This window comes from Daphnia carinata, chromosome 3 (assembly GCF_022539665.2).
Source record: "Daphnia carinata strain CSIRO-1 chromosome 3, CSIRO_AGI_Dcar_HiC_V3, whole genome shotgun sequence".
In the NCBI taxonomy this organism is placed as follows: Eukaryota; Metazoa; Arthropoda; class Branchiopoda; order Diplostraca; family Daphniidae; genus Daphnia; species Daphnia carinata.
The window spans coordinates 4,436,773-4,457,061 of NC_081333.1; the positions used below are offsets into that span (position 1 = coordinate 4,436,773).

At 41.5% G+C, this 20,289-nt stretch overlaps 1 protein-coding gene, 1 long non-coding RNA gene and 2 other non-coding genes across 6 annotated transcripts; all 4 read right to left on the reverse strand.

Moving 5' to 3' along the window:
* Nucleotides 1–899: 899 nt before the first annotated feature.
* On the reverse strand, nucleotides 900–9,638 carry LOC130693413 (E3 ubiquitin-protein ligase UBR2-like). Of its 3 annotated transcripts, none has more exons than XM_057516543.2 (21): nucleotides 9,180–9,638; nucleotides 8,890–8,961; nucleotides 8,627–8,817; nucleotides 8,303–8,548; nucleotides 8,125–8,236; nucleotides 7,826–8,062; nucleotides 7,574–7,765; nucleotides 7,366–7,512; nucleotides 7,109–7,304; nucleotides 6,809–7,050; nucleotides 6,318–6,749; nucleotides 5,894–6,256; nucleotides 5,165–5,836; nucleotides 4,876–5,095; nucleotides 4,396–4,816; nucleotides 3,947–4,328; nucleotides 3,062–3,271; nucleotides 2,821–3,000; nucleotides 2,136–2,765; nucleotides 1,926–2,064; nucleotides 900–1,869 (listed from the first exon to the last, which is right to left on the reverse strand). In XM_057516543.2, exons 1-21 carry the CDS (start codon nucleotides 9,447–9,449, stop codon nucleotides 1,670–1,672), a joined length of 5,754 nt encoding a protein of 1,917 aa, XP_057372526.1. In that variant the 5' UTR covers nucleotides 9,450–9,638; the 3' UTR covers nucleotides 900–1,669. The 3 variants fall into 3 exon arrangements, with proteins under 3 accessions (XP_057372526.1, XP_059350320.1, XP_059350319.1); XM_059494337.1 differs by having other exon boundaries at nucleotides 4,891–5,095; nucleotides 9,180–9,249; XM_059494336.1 differs by having other exon boundaries at nucleotides 4,396–4,812; nucleotides 4,869–5,095; nucleotides 9,180–9,249.
* Nucleotides 3,420–3,491, reverse strand: Trnap-ugg (transfer RNA proline (anticodon UGG)). The gene has a single exon. It is a non-coding gene; the product is annotated as a tRNA-Pro (tRNA).
* Trnap-cgg (transfer RNA proline (anticodon CGG)) lies at nucleotides 3,857–3,928 on the reverse strand. The gene has a single exon. It is a non-coding gene; the product is annotated as a tRNA-Pro (tRNA).
* A 6,708-nt stretch (nucleotides 9,639–16,346) lies between the features above and the next one.
* Nucleotides 16,347–16,716, reverse strand: LOC130693411 (uncharacterized). Its single transcript, XR_009420730.1, has 3 exons — nucleotides 16,653–16,716; nucleotides 16,528–16,599; nucleotides 16,347–16,469 (listed from the first exon to the last, which is right to left on the reverse strand). It is a non-coding gene; the product is annotated as an uncharacterized LOC130693411 (long non-coding RNA).
* Between the last annotated feature and the right edge of the window lie 3,573 nt (nucleotides 16,717–20,289).

Below are 20,289 nucleotides of genomic sequence, written 5' to 3' on the forward strand. Positions count from 1 at the left end.
TCTTGTCATTTCGTATGTAAATTTTCATGAATTCATAAGATGTGACGTCACGTGAGGAGGTGTGATGTCACTGTACCAAGAATAGGTGCACGACGTCAGCGTTCTTAGCCAACCGACCAATAGGTGAGCTGATCAATACCCCAAGGGAGGTAAACATACAGTGAGTATAACCCAAAACTCTCGCTTGTAAAAAAAAAAAGCCTAACGGAAAAGGGAGGAGTCGTGAAACTGAACGCAATGTTGGATGGGAACCGGTCAGCCCGTGTCCGTTTGTTTCTGGACCAAGAGTCACAGACAAACGCTTGACACTCCCCAGAGGCTTTGTTTTGCAACAGAAAAATGAAATTCAACTTGACACGCACGAATCAGCCTCACCTTAAATGGATGCTTGCTTCGCCAACTGTAAAGATTCAACAACGATTGAATTATTTGACGAGCACAAAACAGACAACCAAGGACTAAAACGCTTTTGTTTACGCTGTAGTTGTCATTCGTCTGCTATGCAAGCAATGTTGCCAATTTTTCAGGAATTTGGTTAGGTTTTTTTTCTTTGTGATTATTTTCTTTTTATTCATGCGTGATCGATCGGCCGTTCTTGGAAGACAGCCAGAAAATTATGCCGTGTTTGTAGACAATAAAAAAGGAACTGGCGAATGGTCCTTTCATGACTGTCACTCTTTTTTTTTGCATTGGAGTTATTGTTGTTGATGATCAACTGCAGAAATTGCTCTTGTGTTCGTGTGTAAAATTGCGTTTTAATGACGATGAGTCCCGCAACATAACCAAATTTCCTTACAGAGGATATAGAGAATTATACATGGCTGTAACACGGCCATCATCATCGACAGTGGGTGTGCGATGATGTCAGTTGTTCTCGATTGTCGGCGAAACACCCAAACCACACGCAATAAGTTTATTCGTTTTTCTTCTTTCATCACCATCTTCAGTTATCTTTTTTTTGCCATTTCATGCAAGATAACTGATTTGTTTTTCACATCAAATTTGAAACAATATTTAAGTGGGTAAAGAGACAGAGAAAAGGAGAAGGGATCAAGAAACGGAGCAATAAATGGGGAGGGAAAACAAAATTTATCGTTTCTTAATTTTTTTTAAAGAGAAAACTTAAGCGCTTTATTCACGTTTTCAGATTCTACTAATGTTTTTTTTCTTTCTTTTTCAAGATTCAAAACTCCAACTTGCAAATATTCCAAAATGATACGTAGATGTTTTGTATGTTTCTATGCTTATCGCAACCAATTACCTTATAAGCGCAAAAAAAAAGGATGAAACTGAGGATTTACTTTTACAAAGAAAAGCAAAAACAACATTGTCAAGAACAAACGAGGAAGTAGAAAAAAAATGGAGAAATGCACAGAAAAAAGAGAGAGAGAAATATAAAGAAAAAAGGGGGGGGGGATAAAACTTTGGTGGTTTTCTTTCCCTCAACAGGCCCTTTATTCCGCTTCCTTGCCCGGCATTGATTTAGAAATTTTTCAGATCAAGGGAGCAAAATGAACTTTTTCTCCCTTATAGTCTTTTTTTTTTTTTTGCGACACGCCCAAGACAAGCTTGTATAAGTACGAGAGAGATTGATAGAACGTGGGAAAAAAGAAATGGGAGGCGGGAGTTATAACGTCGGGTGTATGTGTATGAGGGAAATATGGGAGGATTAGAGGTGGTGCCATTCGGTCACGACGAGGGCCTGCGAATTCTCCATGTACTTTGCCGCTTCGTTGTAGAGACCGTGGGAGCGCCAAAGGAGCTCCAACTTCCGGCGAGAGGCATCACAGATGTGGAGCGGATCACCACGACGTAGGCCCTGGTCCGTCTCGCCGTAAGCATCGACGTAAGGCGGAGGTAGAAAGCAACCTAATCAAAAGAATCTTGGCAATGCATCATTCATATTTTTTTTTAAAGCAAATTACCTTTGCTTTTGCCGGCCATCAGGAGCAATTTACATTCACGGACTCGTAGAAAGAGACATGCTCCCAATCCGCAGACCTGAGCGTGAGCCGTACAAGCCCCTACTTGCTGCTGGTCCAGTTCCGTCTGGCAACAATAGCTCTAAAAAAAAAAAAAAAAAAACAGAAATAAATAAAAACAAATCAATTAGGAATAATGTTCGGTTGCATTACCTGAGAGCAAAGCATTTTGCCAGTAACGAGGCACATGGCCGGCGTGCGCGCCTCGTCCCCTTCGCTATTGGGGCACGTGAATAGAGAAGCTGCGTTAATGAGTTCACTATAGTCGGACGGAAGTGTAATGAGTCCGGAAGACATAACGGGAAAGGTCCACGGTGGTCTTGGTTTGGCTAATGTCGTCTCCGCCAACACGACGTCACTGGTGCTGGCCAATGGTGGAACAACGTTCCAGAGAGACAACAACGCTTTGCTCCAGCTTTCGGATACCAGCTGGCTTAAAGATTCCACGCCTAAATAGCGTAACCACAGGACGGCTTCGGCGTAGTTATCGTAAGCATCATCCAGTTTTGGGTACGGGATGTTGGTGATGAAATGGAACAGGATGGCCGACGACCGCAAAAAGGGCAGGCACTGTTCCGTCACCCACTGTTCTGTGGGATTTGCATGGCTGGCAATATCAGGGCGGCCTAGTACTTGCAGGTAAGTCTGCCAACTTTCACTGGTGGTAAAGGTACTGGCACTGCATGACGGCTGATCCATATCCATATGTTCGGATGCAGGCGCCATGGTAGCCGCAATTTGCGTCACATGACAGAACAAACACAAACGGAAAACGTGCCAAGCCTAAATGAGACGGACGATTAGAGCTGGTCATTGTAATCAACGCGGATTTAATTACCAGAATTGGGTTGAATTGGGGTACTCCTCGGACGTCGCTGTCAAAGGATGGCTCACTAAGTGAAGGCAAGGTACAAAAGAGGCCGAGCAAAAGACCGAATGCGTCAATTTCTAAGACGGAAATTGTACTACTGGGGAGCAGAACCATACGCAGTAAGTGAAGTGCATAGTTCTTCATCACCTATTAAATAACGAAAATTTTATTTAGCTACTAAACAATAATCGATTTATTGATGAATTACTTCTTGTGAGGTGACGATGGACTCCATGGAAATAACCAACCGCAGGAGAGCTCTCAAGCCCTCCTCTTGGCGGGCGGCCAGTCCGGTTGACGGACTGTGATTCTGATAAGCAAGCAACGATTCGGTTGATAAGATGGTGAAAGCCGTTGCCTGGGCGATTGCCATCGGGACACGAATATCATCTGCGTTGGGGTTGGCTGCGACGGCCGTCTATATACAAACAGCGGTATAATATAAAATATTAATCGAGCGGATGAAGAAATCCACAAGCAATTATTTATGATGATTTTAATACGAATAAAAAATTATTCAATTACTTGGTTAAGCATTTAGAAGAAAAAAAAGAAGAACAAAAAGTGGGCCTGTCCGGGATTTGAACCCGGGACCTCTCGCACCCAAAGCGAGAATCATACCCCTAGACCAACAGGCCACGTACTGAATGCGTTTCTAAAGCCATGTAGTTGCACACTCACAGCAGTTGCTTCAACTTGAACAAAATATCAATGAAACAGACCTTTACTTTCCTCACAAAATTAAGCAAAACGCAAATAGTTAAAGTAAGATTATGCTTAAGTTAAAGGTAACAATTGAAAACTAATGGAAAACTCTATAGTGATATAAGCAGAATATTTTAGACAACGATGCTTTGCGATTGAGACATGGAATGAACTGCCGCTATTTGAATGAAACTGGAAAAAACAAAAAACCTTAAAAAAGTATTTATCAAATCCCTTTAAATAAGGAAGAACTAAATTCTTGTCTGAAATTAAACCAAAAAGGAAAAAATATTCGACTGGGCCTGACCGGGATTTGAACCCGGGACCTCTCGCACCCGAAGCGAGAATCATACCCCTAGACCATCAGGCCGTATAAAAACAAGCTTACCGTATATACCGACTGGACGAACAATGAAGCCATCTCTTTTAGTGTTGTTGCTATCTTTGGTCGAGTGCGAGCCATCAGCACGTTCACAAACAGCTTGGATTTCATGGACCCCAACTTAGTTTCCAACTCAGCGGGTCCGCACGTTTCGTAGATGCTGGTGTTATCCGTTTTGCTGTATTTCATTTCCCGACTGTTGTCAGCCAGGAGCTGCAGGCCCTCCAACCATATGCTCATATCAGCCTGGCCGGCTTCTGATCCACTGGGACGGACGCTCGACGCTGAACGGTTAGGTAGAATGGGTAATACCGCATTGGACAAACTTTTACACAATGGGCAGAGAAATTCGTGGCGTTCCACGTCGAAACTTGCGCTCTGCCGAGGTCTACAATGAGGGGAAGAATATTTTCATTGACGTACCGAAAAAAAAGTTTATATTCGATTATTATTACCGATACGATCTTCTGCGTTCCCGGCCCAGAAGGGAGTCGAAATGTTGCTGCCAGCACTGAAAATGCATGACGTGACCACACGTTGATATATGGGTCCCGATCCGCCGGCCACCATCAATTAACATCGGCCACGTTTCAGGCAGCGGTTCTTCCACGGCATCCTTGTCATTCTTCCACCGTAGGACGGCTGATAGTTGGACGAAAGACGCCAAGACCATGACCGGCTGTTCGCCCGTCTGTCGGTGTTCCTCCTGGCAAACGATACACGTGTAACTGGTATCGGACGTCGAAGGCGCCACGGTGAAGCCCGGGCCGAGGCAAATGGGGAAGGTTTGAGCGCTGGTCGGCGACGATTCAGACAAATCCATGGCGGATCCGCTTAAAGTAGACCCGAGATTTGAGGTAGACGCGCCTCCGCTCTCTGCAAGTTGAAAAGGTCAATGAGAAAATATGGAAGTGGGAGACGAAGTGACAAGAAACCTGAAATAGATGAACCTGTTTCTTGGAACAGTTTGGCATGCTCCTTGATGAAGCTCTTTTGTTGCGCCGACATTTGGGCCAAAATGGCGGCTCGTCGAGCGGCGGCCATTTCAGCTTTGCGCTGACGAGCTGCAGCTTCCGCCGGTGATTCCTGTCCGGGTCCTTCGGCTGATTCGGCTTCCATCGCCGCACCACCAGCTCCTTCTGCAGAACTGCTTGACTATTGCGCGGGGGAAAATGAAAGATAATATTTGCTTGCTCAGTCAAAATAATATGATGGGATGAATACCTGGGCAGCGGAGTGTACTGCCCGGAATTTGCGGATAGTCCACATCAACAGTGGACGATGAACGTCCACTCTGCCGTTTGTCTGCAACGACTCGAGCACAGTGAGCAATCCAAATCGTTCTTGAGCTTCTACGCTAAACGCAAAGGCCGGACGTGTTTTGTCCTGTTGACACGACTCTTCTTCTCGGAGCGCCAGCCCAGTGAGATGCAAGGCGGCCTGAAGCTGGCCCTCGGAGAAGGTGCGTGAACGGAGGTCATAAGTCCTCAAAAGGACCTGATGGATGAGGTGCATAGTGATGTCGCAGTTCATCAGTCCGACCAGACCACGTAGGGCCGGAGCCAGAGTAATAGGCACGGGTGGCGGGCAGCAATTCTCTTCGTTACGGCCTCGGCGGATCTTCCTGACGTTGTCCTCCGACCTGGACTGATCTTCGCGGCTGTAGTGGTAATGGTACACATTGTAATCACCGTAGAATTCGGGTTTGAGCGAAAAGACACCCCGGCCCGTTCCTTGCAACGGTTTGCGGAAGACGGCCACTTTATCGGCAACGCGTTCCAGGCCCGTCTCGTGATGAGCATCTTCCGGGAGGGCTCGATTAAGAGCTGCGTGACCTTGCGATTCGACGCACAACAAGTGCAACACCTCGTGGCTCAAACATTCATCTTCGTCCACCTAATTTCAGATAATTGAGTTAAATCAAGGCTTGGGCAATTTAAAGGTAATTTTTACCTGTCCAATGCCGGGCGTAAATCTTTCGAGGGACAATATAATTATGAGACGTAGAAACTCTTCAGCGATAAAAATTGTTTGGCGGAGCATATCCTCTTCGGTATTGCTTTTTTTGGTCGAAGAAGAAGTCTGTTTGGCCAGTTGCTGTTGATTAGCATCGAAATCTGCTTTGGCCCAGTTGAGGAGGTTGAAACGGTGGAGACAGGCCAGCAAGAACGAATCGGGTGAATCGAATAGGGCGGCGCATAGCTGCAACAAGACGATGTCGCGATCGTACATCTCTGTCCGGCATCGGACATTTTGATAAAAGTAGAGCTGATTGATGAGCGAGTAACCATTATGGCGCCACATTCCAGCTTGAACCTATACGAAATAAACAAGAAATCAAGACATGTTTTTGCTTATGCTGCCATAAAAGACAAACCTGTGCCATCAAAACTTGAAGACGGAGAGGCGCTTCCATTAGCTGGAGGAGAGTCGGTTTGGAGTCCAATGTCATCTCCGAGCAATTCCAATCAAGTCCGTGTTTAGGTAAAGCCAACAAGAGGCCAGAAATCATTCGGGACAGTGGAAGATGAACGCTGATCGGTTGCGTTGATACGTCATAATCATAGCAAAGCTGCGTAAAGGTCAACAGCGTCACAGCGTTTTTCGGTTGCTGCTCCATGGGTTGCAATTCCTGGAATTTCTTTAGGGCAGCTCTGGTGGACTTGAGAAGGACTTTACGGTCTGATGCACACCACTGGACAATAAGCGTCAATACGGGCGCAAGTTTACAGTGAAGATTAAATGCGGCTTCCCATTCAGCTTCGAATTCAACATGCTGGCCCGTCTGACGAACGACGCTGTCCATTCCCTGTTGGAATTCGTTTGATAAGAACTGTTAAGAGACTTTTAAAACCCAAAGATTATTACCTCCATAGAAGCTAGCAAGGAAAGCAACATGTGAAGCCCGTGCAAAAAGCCCTTGCGCAACGGCTCGCTCCACCGGCCGGACGTCGAATCCGTGTCGTCTGCCACTTGTGTCTGCATTTGCGAGCCCTCGTCCAGCTCTGGAAGAGGCACTGCAGACAACAAGTACTTGATGTCGTACAAGACGTACATGGCTCGTCGGAAAGACTGTTGATTCCGGCTCCGATCGAAAGACAACAGGCCGTCTGGAAAGCAAAAATCATTTTTATTGTGAGATGCAATTACGCGATTGTGTCGTGTTACCCAAATTCTTCCGGCGCTCAATCTCGCCGAGGAAACAACGCAATAAGGCCGTCAAGGCTTCATGATGGCCCATCAGGTACTGGGCGAGCGTCGGTACGGTAAAGAGCTGGACCGATAGGGATGTCACGCTATGCGAATGATCGTGATCGTCCGAAATAAAGTCGCTCATCAGTCGTCCATAATGTCGTGTAAATATCTATATGTTTTTAAAACCGTTGTAGTCTTTTTTTTTTGAGCATAATCAACGTAAAACATACAGTGGCGAAATCCCGTTTAGCGTCAGGATCCATCAATAATCCAGCAATAAATAGCCGATGCCAAGCAGATCGCGCAGCCTTCCATAATTGGGTGTCGGAGAGAAGGACGGATTCCAATAGCGATACATCAGAGTCCCGCGATATCGGCTGAATTACAAAGAATAACGTTAACAATTAGGGCTAACAAACGTACAACGCTGTTGTGTACCTTCATAATGATATCAGCTAGGAGAAGGCGGAAGCCTTCACAAATGCCCATTAATTTGCGAAGCCAATTGAGAAGACGAAGGGCATGTCCCTGGTGGGCCAAGAAGGGTCCGAGGAGGACGCAGACTTTCAGAGCACGTGGAGGCAAACGTGACGTGTGTCGTTCAATAGCTGATCGGGCTTGATTGCAAGCCTGATAAACAAGCTGGATTCATGCTTGCAATTCAGGAGACAAATTTGACTGTATGTTTACCTGAAATGATGAACAACGGACTATGCTTCTACCCTCGCGATCGATGCACGTTGCAAGATCGACTGCTTCGCGAGAACTGACATCCAGCGAACGCTGTAGAGCTTGAATGACCTGCTCGAACGTGTGGGATTCGTCGTTATAAACGGCCGTGGCGTAGACGGACGTATATAACTCTGGTCCACATGGGCCGAAATCCCGTCGATCTACTGGCATCGATCCACTATCGCCTTCTTTGATCTAGATTAAAGAATTGATGTAAATCTTTATGACAATAGTCAAACAGAATAATATTATCGCACTTTTAAGTCGACGGGCAGGTTGAGATTCGTGTTGGATCCCAAGAGTTCCTGCGCGTATTTAAGTACGGCCTCGATGACAAAACGGCAGCGATCAGCCATGTTGACGGCAGCTCTGTATAAATAAAACGAACTTGATGGATAGTTGGTAAGGGGGGGGGGTGGCAATTTAGTTATTCACATTCGATCTAGACGATCTAAGGCTGCTTTCTTCCTGGCGGTGGGATCAAGCAGAAGGGCGGACGCTGTGGCATCACACTGATGGAGTGAGCAACGAGGTGCTTGGCGCCAGGCTTCCGTATCACCACAGTCACAATAACCCCCTCCAACCGAAGTACTCAACTTGTAGCGATGTTGTTTGTGCTCTGAATTACGGAAACAGTCGGCGCATAAAACGCATGTGGGATCAGCTCCACAATCCCGACAGCTGGCAGCAAAGAAAGACATTGTTTACCCATATCCAAATGGCTAGGTAATTTTTTTGTTCTCTAAATGTTAAGGTTACCTGTAGGTGGGTTCTCCCATGCGAAAGACTCTACCACACAGGGCAGGAGGGTTGTCATTTTTAGACAGCTCTTCCCACACTTTGTCTGGATCCCCAGTAGGAGCCCCACAGAGGAACTGCTCGAGGGGAAGGATCATCTCTCTGACTACTTGTGTTTCATCATACAAGGATTCCATGCAATTGTGCCCAGGCTAACCATAAATAGATTTCAATCTTTTAAAAGTCTGAAGACACAACAAATTTTCTTTAGGTTTTTTGTTTACCACGGGACAAAAGTTGGGTGGGACAACCATTTTCCAAAACTCTCGTAGACATTGTGTGGTAAACGTTCCATCCTGAAATTAATCATACTACTTTAATGACAAATTGAATTTAAACATAAATAAAAGAGAAAATAGGTTATTTAATCAGTAAATTCTAATACAATAAAGAGAGAGAAAAGGATTTTTATGTCCTTAACATAACTTGTGTTGCCTAATGTCGACATAACCTTCAAACATTCTTGGGTATTTTGCCAAGAATGACATCAACGGACAGGGATAGTGAGACAAACCTGGTACATTTGGAGCCACCGTTCCACAACTTTTGGCTTGTCATCCCAGGGCATGTTGGGGCATATTCCAGTGTAGGTGTGCTGGTCTTCATTATCTGTGGGGGAGAAGCGAAGTTCGACACTTGGGGAACCCGAGCCTTTGGTCATATCAATCCCGCCAATATCCGAATTGGCGACATACAACTCGTCGTTGCTGTGCTCCAGCTCCATATCGTCTGTACTGTCCTCGTCGCTGAACGAGTGTAGAATCAAGTCCTCGATGGGATCCATGCTGAAAATTTACTGATGCAAATCGTTGTCCAACAAAAAGAGGATCTCAAGAAAGCCACAGGGAGAGTAAGATTCTCCTGATTTGGCTGATATTTTACCTCACATTAAACTTCACTTTCAGTTGATTTTGGCCTCGTTTAGAAATCGTCAGCATATAATCACTTTCACTAACATATCAGCTGTTGGGCTTTTGGATTCAACTCGATCCGGTAGATGGCTCATGTTGCGTTTTGTCACGCATGTGTTCTGTAAATGGCACAGTTATCGACTGAAATCCTGCTTGACGTTAATAACGCTTTTCCCTCGAGGCTCTTGTACAATGAAGAAAAAACAATTATAACGACAAAGCAACAAGAGTCCTATCAAAATGAAAAAACACTGGTCTTCTACACGCAAACAAACTTGTCAAAAGCTAAGCCGTCGTGACGGCAGAAAAGCCACCGATGTAAACAGCCAGTTAGGACTCGTTATTCCTGAACACACGCTTCTGATTACAAAACACTTTTGATTTACAAGCTGATATAAGTGAACAGCGAAGAGAACGTCACGTCAATTCGATTCTGTTTTTGTGAGGTTATTAAAATCATGTTCTAGTTTGTTCTACTCCTGACTGTTGAAGGCTTACAAGAACTAGCATGCTACGTAATCTAATCGTAACGTAATCACTTCAGGTAAGTACTAAACCAAAAACTATACGGCTCTGCTTTGATTATAGCAGTAAGCGATGGGAAAGTGACTGGAGCATCAACTCTTTTTTCGCGTCTTTATGTGGTTTTCTGCAAAGATGCACTAAATGAAGACGAGGCTTTCCCACTGCGTATTATGAATCTCGTTTCGATTTTCCAGCACATTCCTTGCGACCACCTTTTCGTACTTGATTCTGTTTTTCTACGTGCAAAAGGCAGTAAAACGCAGTATGAACAAGAAGCAATCTAATAAATAAAAATTTGACTTCTTTTCTTCCAGGTTTGGTTCTTTACATCTAACGATATGCGAATGTGTGTGGTGACAACTTGCAGCGCCACCTCGTGTTCCCCACCTCAAAAACGTAATAAACAAACCTCTGAAATTGTTGACTACTGGCCAATATACATTGTCTTCACACTGCGTGCTCAATACCCTGCTCACGTATTTGAACAACGGAAAGGAATCTTGGTAATTTCTTTTCAGCTTTTTGGTGATTCATGACAACTTTTTTTACTTTTTGAATTATTGGCTTTTTGATCTAAGAAGCAAAGTTAACATTTTTAGGGATGGAAAATCCGGTTAATTCTTTTTTGTAGGACGATTACATCACACATTTTTAGTTGGAATTTTTTCACTTAATTTTTGCTGACATTGGTTATTTGCTTCTTCTTGGATTACGTTGAACCGTAGCCGTGGCTCTGTGAACGTGTTTTTCTAGATTTTTCCTATAGGGATGCTGTTTGGACCTGAGATAACTCAGATCGCCCCAATGGCTTTTGTAGCATACGCAATTCGGGGTGGCTAGTGGAGTATTGTTACGGAATCGTCGATTTTTCAACGATTCAAACGTCTAGGTTTCGTTTCTCTGTAAGCAGAGGGACGTTTATCGAGTCGAAGAGTGGAATAGGCTAGTTCATTGGCTGTACGGTGAAAGGATAGGTGTATCGAAGAAGCTCCTAGATTAAATGGTTAAGACGGTATTTCTATTCTTAGTTATTGTATTGTATAACGTTATCGTACAGACCGTCCGGGTATTTATGTCGTTGGGACGGACGGTCTGGTGAATCATGCAGTGTTGTGTTAGTGTACAGATCGTCCGGGTATTTATGTTGTTGGTACGGACGATCTGGGTATTGTTTCTTGGTTGTACCTGTTCGTGGTACTGGAAGCCAAGGTTGATAGAGTAGGACGTTGGTAAAGACGTCCGATTAGACTCGCCTTTTGTTTCTAACTTAATGTAATCTAGAAATATCTCTTTAAGAACTTATATTCTAAATAATAAAGACGATTAACTAGACGGAAACGTAACAGTATTTACGCGGTTCACGTTTGACACGTTGAACCTTTCCGTATACAAATAAAAATGACGGAACGAGCAAACAAATTATGGTTGATTTGAGTAGTAATGAGCATCCGAGAGTTGTGTGGATAAAGCAACAAAAGATTCCGCAAATGGTTATAAAAGAAAAATTTGCCATTTTGGACAGTAGCTGAAAGATGGTCGTCGGACATTTTTTTACTGCTATGCAACTAAAACTGAGACCTAAGTTAAACCTGTCATATTTTATGAGTAAATTTTTCTCATAAGATTTTGATGCTTTCCATGTTCAAAAGACATCTAGTGGAGGAATCGGTGACCGCTTAGGCATTCAATGACATTGTCAGCTGTTTCCTTCTGCTTATCGTGGACTTACATGAACAATGGATTTGCAAATGCAGTACAGCTGACTTATGTTTCACATGGTAAGTTGGAGATTTCCCAGGCAAAATTTCTAGTAACTCAGCATTTGGTACCATCTTTACTATAATTTTATGCACTATCCTGCATATCTCATTGATTAAGATTTAAATCCTTTTATAGATTGTCACATCAGTGAGCAAGGTTCAGTTTAGGGATTGAGAGCCCTCAGCGACTATAACACCTAGCCCATATTCAAATTGTAGCACTTATTGCTGCCACTGATTCTTCGAAATGCCTATCTTGTATGGAATGCTTGACAGCCAAATGGTAATCCGACGTCACATAAATATCAATTGTTTACTTTATTTACATTTATTAAAAATTTTTGAAGGAATGATTTAAACAAATGCCAAAGGTGAGACATGCTGGAAAAGCTTGATATGAATGTGCAGACGTAGTTTTGGAATTTAGAGGTGCAGTCGGCTGTTGGGTAAAACTTCATTTAAATTTTGTTTCAATTCAATATGTTTTAGTTACTATTTGTGTGATTACGCAAAGGATTGCGCCATCCAGGCAATGTGGATATTCTGCCATGTACATGATAAACCAAGGATTCTTCATCAACATGCAAGATGTTACTCTCTGGTAATGCTTTTATGCTGAGTTTATTTAGTTTTCTAATTTTAATTGTCAATGTTGTATTAGTAAACTACTGTTGGCAGAATAGCGGATACATTGGGAAAACGGTTATGGCAAGTGTGATGAATAAATCCCCATAGGTCAGTTGTCTTGCCTTCACAATTGCAGTGAAGATGAATCATGGAGTCAAAAACATTAAAAGGTGGTACTATTTTAAATTTTTTAATTGTTTTAATTGGTGTATCGCTAAGTGCTGATACATGTGTAGAACATGCTGGAATTCATGTCATCCTGGAGAGGACTAAAAAAAAACGAGCTTTATCCACGAAGCAGCTCATTAATCATGTCCCAAACGATTGTCTGCGTCAGCCAGCAATCTTTCAATGGCTAACAAGCATTTAATAGTTTTGAAAATCGCGGTTTGCACTCCCTAAGGCGACATTCCTTAATCCCACCTGTCAAAAGATTTGAATGCAACCATTTTCTATTCTGAACTGTCGCCTACGAAATTCTTTTTCCATAAAATGAGGTGATATGAGGTTATAATGGAAATTGTCGTCAAGACTGCCGAGACCATGTACCTTCTTTACCTTCACGTTTAGTGATCAAAACAACTAACTATGTAACCTTTCTTTTTTTTTTTTTTTTAAGGTGCATGGAACGTCCAATCGGAAAGCCCATGGAAGGTCTCTGTGGCCAACACGAAAGGTTCTCCCAAACTTTCGTATTCAAGTTTTGGCTATGGTGATCATTTGCAACTGCATAGCCTTTTAGAAGCTTCTGCCAGGAATCTACAGGAATATGGCAGATGATGAATTTATGTACCATGTAAGCGATATCAATAAGAACGTTTTATGCTTATCTATGTTTTATTTTCTTAATTTAGATTAATAGCAATAGTGAGCCTGCAAAGGTTTCTGGTTGGGATGTGATGACGAAAAGTTATAATAATTTAAAGTACGGAATTGAATTTCCCTCCATCAGTCGCCTGTGTATTCCCGCGTATTACGGTATTAATTATTTAAAAATTGAAGTGCATATCTGGGCTCCCTTCCTTTCCGTAGCCCTGTTTCCCCTTGACTCGTAATAAGCCCGTAGGGGGTCATGCCCCTACTGTACGGTATATATAAAAACAACATATACCGAGGTTTGGAGGGCTCTGGCCGGAAAGGGGACGTGGGGTCCGCTTAGTCCGATGATGTGTTCACGGAGGGCGACGTGGCTACCCACAAATCCGAACTAAAGGTTAATCGCTCCAGTAAAAATGTTCCAAATCTTCGGCTCTTCTTCCGGCTTCTCTTAGCCAATCACCGGGTAATCTCCCCGGTGGGTCAACAAGGCAGTGTCTCCCCCTGCCTGGGTTGACGGCAACTTTTGAAAGGGATATTGTGCCTTTTTAAAGTTGCAAAAATAATTGTACTGTGCAGAGAATTGTCAATAAAATTTTTTTTATAAAATATTTTTTGCAAAATCTGTTTCTTTCATTGTCTGTTTTCGCTGTGTTCACACATTACGTTTAGCAACTTTTTTATTTTATTTTAACCTTTATTGTTTTTGCCACCTTTGATGGTAAGCATTGAGCCACGTTTGTTGGTAAGTAATTTTTCCATTGGGTTATCGTTTATCTGTAAGCATTCATTTATTATCCAGGGATCGAACCTTGAATGTTCGGCCTTCCGCGCCGATGCTCTACCATTGAGCCATGAATCATATGATGTCAAGTTGGCTTTTTTCTAGTAACTTGCGGACTTGCATTTACATTTAGAATAAAACTGAAATGCAATACTCCAATATTCTTTTCTACATTTATTCTGCTTCATTTTTATACATCTATTGAGGTTTGAACCCTAGTTAACACATATCGCAGCTAAAGGCTCTACCACAGAACTATGGACCTTATGAAAGCAATAGACAGATAAACATATAGTTGTGAAAGACTGCATAAACATCCTAGACGATAACATATGATATGCGATAATGAAAAATTTAGATATGTCTCGTGGCTCAATGTTAGAGCATCGGCATTGCACGCTGAATGTCTGGGGATCGGTTCCACTACGAGTAGAATAAAATACAAATGTAAAATTACTTCAGAAAATCTCGAGGTATTACACGTTGGTCCTTGAATCTAAGTTGAAGAATTCAAAGAGTGTAATAAATAATAATTGAATACTTACAGTTAAATGATAAACCTATGGGAATAATGCATACCTCACGGTAGAAAAAACAATAAAGATGAATTGAGTAAGCTAAATAAAAAAAAAAAGTTGATAAACGTAATGTGTGAACACAGCGAAAACAGACAATGAAAGAAACAGATTTTGCAAAAAATATTTTATAAAAAAAATTTTATTGACAATTCTCTGCACATTACAATTATTTTTGCAACTTTAAAAAGGCACAACAGCCCTTTCAAAAGTTGCCGTCAACCCAGGCAGGGGGAGACACTGCCTTGTTGACCCACCGGGGAGATTACCCGGTGATTGGCTAAGAGAAGCCGGAAGAAGAGCTGAAGATTTGGAACATTTTTACAGGAGCGATTAACCTTTAGTTCGGATTTGTGGGTAGCCACGTCGCCCTCCGTGAACACATCATCGGACTAAGCGGACCCCCACGTCCCCTTTCCGGCCAGAGCCCTCCAAACCTCGGTATATGTTGTTTTTATATATACCGTACAGTAGGGGCATGACCCCCTACGGGCTTATTACGAGTCAAGGGGAAACGGGGCTACAGAAAGGAAGGGAGCCCAGATATGCACTTCAATTTTTTAAATATAAAATACCGTCTCGGGAATCCAAATTAAGTATAGAAATGTCATGTCATCCATTCAATCATTACAACTTATTCAGTGTCTTGCCCCAACCAAGAATCTTTTCAGATCCAATGTTACTATTAACCTATGCTGAGAAAAGAAAAACAACACCATTAAGCATCTCAATTGTTGCTCATGTGACTTACATGACTTATAGATTCAACTTCTGGCAGAAGCTTGGGAAAGGCCATACAAATTGCAGATGAAAATCATTGTATAAGGCTCTTGAATGATAAAATAGCACCCCTAGAATGTTGCATTGTTGATAGTTGTGTTCCCAGTATGCTGAAAATCCTTTCCTATAGGATAAATTTTTTTTTAGATTAGACATGGTTGGCAAAAAGCAGGAGAAATGCTTTGTCATGAATTCAAAAAATTTTCAAGAAAATTCCTTTCATACCTAAAGAGTCCATGTATGATGTTCATCGCTGCAATGCCAACGAAATGAAACATCTTTAGGGCCATTTAAGTACCCAGCTTCACCAACACTCTGAACGTAAAGGACAAGTTGTTCTTTAGCAAGAGAAGCAAAATTATTTGAGGCTTCTAGCTGTGACAGAACTATAAAGGATTGCTGTTACACAGGATTCATTCACACAAGATGGTACTTCTCATTAGACAATTTGCATACTCTATTACTTTACCTCATAGCTTAATGGTAATGCACTTTCAGTGTTTTTCAACTGCAGGCTCACTCTTCCATCCTGTAACACTTCCAGACTTGACTTGATCCCCCACTAAAATTCTGTGAATGCAAAATAATAGCATTAAAAATACTTTTTCGATAGACAAAAAACTGAAAAGTACCTAATTCATGTTTTATGTTGAACTCGTGCTATTTCTGGGTTTCCGTACCACACCCATTTTCAGCCCAAATACAGTCCCACAATTGTTCACTTCCTTCGCTGCATGGACTTATTACTAACAATTCTTTTAGTGCAGCACTAACAGAATTTAACTTTAACACACTGTCAGGTGGTAGACTGAATAACTAAACAATAAATAATTGTTTGTTAAAATTCTATACTTATTTTGAATTCTTATTTGAAAAGTTTAGGTACCTGACTGTGTTCGCCTAATGCCAATTCATCCTCATGTTCAGTTAGGGATGAGCTTGGAAAAACCTCCTTCACTGTTTGGAAACTGTTCCGTTCCAATTTGTTCTTTTCCCCTAGCTGAGCTTGTAGACTCAAAATTTGAGCTACAAAACACAAATGAATCAAAGCAAATAAATAGAATCATTACGTATTAGGCCTTACCATCCTTAGCTTTGCTGTTATCTAATATTTTGTATTGTTCCAATAATTGGGCCTGCAGCTTCATAATTTGATCTAATAAACAATAATTAATAACTGAAAACCAATATAATAATGTTTATACTTACCATCCTTTTGTTGTATTATCTTATCCATTTTTCAATTGTTCCTCCAGCCACGCGTTATTCTCCATTCACGCTACTGAACTAACTGCGAATGGCATCCAATGGACTGAAATTGCCTACGCCAGTAATAACGGGTCTGAGCGGTAGATGGCTACGTGTCGGAAAAAAAGAAAAAAGTGTTTTTTTTTTTTTTTTTTTTTTTTTTTGGGGGGAAAACGGATTGCCATAATACTCACATTTATTTCCATTAATCCTTTTGAAAAGCAAAACAATGAAACAGGGTGAAAAAAGAAAGAGAAACAAAAACAAATCAGTTTTGTTTCTGATTCACCATTTTATCGATTACTTCCTTGAGCTTGATTACACGCTCTATCCGTCAAATTGGAAGCAACATTGGTTAGTGTAATACAAAACTCAGCGTAGGCAACTTGATTTGCTTTTCTCGTAAATTGCATGAGGTGCCCTGCTCCATCTAACCGCGTGCTCCAGCCGGAGTAAAAGAGAAGACTGACTCGGTTGACTAAGTATAAATGAGAAGTTTTTTTAGCCTTTGACAAGGGCAAATAATAATAGCTCACGTCACGGCCAGCCGACTCGTCGTGCACAATCATACAGTATACAAACAAGCTTGTTATAACAAATGTCGGGCAAGCCTTGGACCCTGAGGGGCTACAATCAGTTGATGCCGTCTATTTACAAAAAACTTTACCAGCAAAAGAAGAAATGATTATAAAAACATAATAGCAAATGTTCTCCCGCTGATGCCGCATCAATCGACTATCTTCTGCATGAGAGAATTCTTGATTTTACAATTTATTCTATCTACGACTTCCTGTATTCAAATGCCAAACGTGCAAGCGAGTAGAGATACATATCACTTTGATGGTTTAGATCAAAGGGTATTCTAAACGTATCTATACCTACTACTCTCTGTGACCCCTTGTACAAATCTTGCTTCAGGAATGAAATATTTACGAAGGCAACCGAAATGTCACTGGGATCTGCATACAAACGATGTTGCATGCGGATAAACCTCGGGTCCAGTTATAACGATGAAATCATAAACTATCCATGAAAGAAAATTCGATACGAGTTAAAAATCCATCTTGTCCATTAAAGTTTTGATTCGGGTTAAACATTTTGAGTGGGCGAGTTTGACGACAGGTCTTTAGTTACACAGAAAAAGGAAGCCATGTCAAAGACACAATGCATGGCCAACAACAAATAAAAAAAGAGCTACTATCTCGGATCGATTTATCTCAATTTCATTTTCTCTACGTAAAAGTTTTTACACAACAGAAGCCGAACCCTGGCTCTTTCCAAAATCATCGTGAACTTTTTTTTTTTGTTAGTGTACGTGATTTTTGTTGTCCGGAAGAACACGGCCGGAGAAAAGAGTTTCGAACCAAAGTTTTTGTCGTTCATCAAGGTTGCTCTTTCTACAGACCATTTCAATCCCGCTAAAATGTTTTTTTTTTAAAGGGCAAAATAATGATTGATAATAATGGCGAGCTACAACAGGGACGCACTGTATATTGTGTGTAGTCTCTAGCGATGTGAATTAGCATCATAATGAGCTCGAGCTGAGCTCAGCATAGTCTCTCAGCAGGCGTGCTGTTGGAATGTAATGGACGAACGTGGGGGAGGTAGAATCTGACAGCCTTTATTGGACCCGATATGAAACGAACGGAGATAGGGACCCCGCACAGCCTCTCTGTTGTATAGAGATGTGCACACACAGACACTATTAATCAATAGAATAATCCTCCCTATCCAGCAGTATTTTCCTCCGTTTTCCTGCCAACTTCTTGCGCCACCGCCAGCGCGTGTCGTGATTAGTGAAATACCTTAGAGCTATTGCAAGAAACGGTGGGGAACGGATGGCAAAAATGCAAAGGCAGGGGGTAACAAACGAAAGATGAAACCTACCTTTCAATAATAATGATCCGCGGAGACAACGTCTGTGCGCACAAGGCAAATGGAATACTTGTGAAACTGTAACATGCAGCTCTTCGAGATGTTGCCGTCCTGGAGAAAAAAAAAACTGGCCTTTTTTTTTTTTATTCTGACATGTGATTTGAATATATTAGCACAAAAAAAAGTATGGTTCTACCGTGTAAAATGTTAAAGTGCGGGAAGAAAAATGTTTTTTTTTTTAAATATTCAAACGCTTGACATTTTTTTTTCTTCAAGTTGTGCTACACATAAACTGACACATCAATCGATAGGTATCACTAGAAACCAGGCAAAAGACTTTTGATTGATGATTTTTTAGTTTTACGGGGGCAAAAAAATCTACATATTTTCATGGAGAAGGCCATTTTCATGCAATGACACATCAAATATTAGGGGGTCGGCGGAAATTTCCTTGTTTTCTTTATTGGAATAATAAAAATTGAATGATGGATGGATAATATACTGCCGAGCAATTTTATACTGTGGGTATATCTGGCGGAAGCAAGCACAACCATAAATATAAATCTTTATTCCCCCTCAACTTTCAAAAGAAAAGAATGGGAAATTCAGCTTCACAGAATTCAACAAAAAAAAAAAAAAAAAAAACGATCATTGCATGAAAAAAAAAAAAAAAAATTTACAAGAAAAAGATGTTCATATAGGAAAAAGGACAATGAAATGCCTATCGATCTGTCAGAACGATCTCACTTGTTTTCTTTTTCGTTCCGTGTTTTTCACGCTGCTCTAACGATGAAAAGAAAAATTCGATTCACGACAAATTCTAGTGGATCTCGCATCCCTGAATTTCCTTCCCCAGCGGCAGAAGGTAACGATCGACTCAAATTCGTAGCTCTCGAGTGCAATTTCAACAGGTTAGATATAATTGAGCGTGTCAATTGTGTAAATAATATTTATAAATGATTTAAACAGCATTTAAGAGTCGGAATAGCAACTCGCAGTAGTTACAATAAAAGACGTATGGCGAGAGAAGGTCAACAGCTTGGAATTTTCATATGGCTTGAAATCTGTTATGCCAGTCAGGATGTTACGTACTACACCCAAGAGTGTGGCACTGCACCATATTGTGTCCCATACGAATGTGTATATCTTGGGGGAGTCGCAGTGATTTATACTTCCAATATTGTCTCGCCATATTCTTTTCAACTATTTGCTCTTTGCGCTCTTTTTACCCACCGCGCCATCCAAATTTAATAAAAGCAAAAATACAGGAGAAAAGTATTAAATGGACATTGAACAAATAAATCGATCTATTATTACTTGATCGATGGACATCCCACAGACCACATTATTTATAGATTCCCTTTTTTGTTTGTAGCTGACAAACAAAAAAAAACAAAACAAATTGATAAATAGGTCAATCGGATTTGGCGCTATACGGGGGCAGTTATAACACGCTTAATAGCAAAACTTATAAACTATCGGTATATTCTTTTACTGCTTTTATCTCATTTTTTCCTGCTGCTTTCTGCTCTATAAGTGGATTTATTCCAACTAGTTTTATATTTGAGTGGTCGATCGCGTGATGGACCTTTGAAAAGAAAAGGAAAAAAAATCAAGTTAATCGATTTTCCTTCCCTTTTATTTCCCTCCCGTATCATCTCGTCAATGTTGGAAGATTTTTTATAAAGACGCCTCCCATGACAACAAGTTCCGACGTCTCTGG

Excerpts from the sequence above, each read along its gene's own strand:
- LOC130693413 (XM_057516543.2), bottom strand. The coding sequence starts at position 9,449 with ATGGATCCCATCGAGGACTTGATTCTACACTCGTTCAGCGACGAGGAC. Across the intron at positions 6,750-6,808 it reads CCTTGCTAGCTTCTATGGAG|GGAATGGACAGCGTCGTTCG; the intron begins GTAATAATCTTT and ends GAATTCCAACAG. Across the intron at positions 5,837-5,893 it reads TTACGCCCGGCATTGGACAG|GTGGACGAAGATGAATGTTT; the intron begins GTAAAAATTACC and ends ATCTGAAATTAG.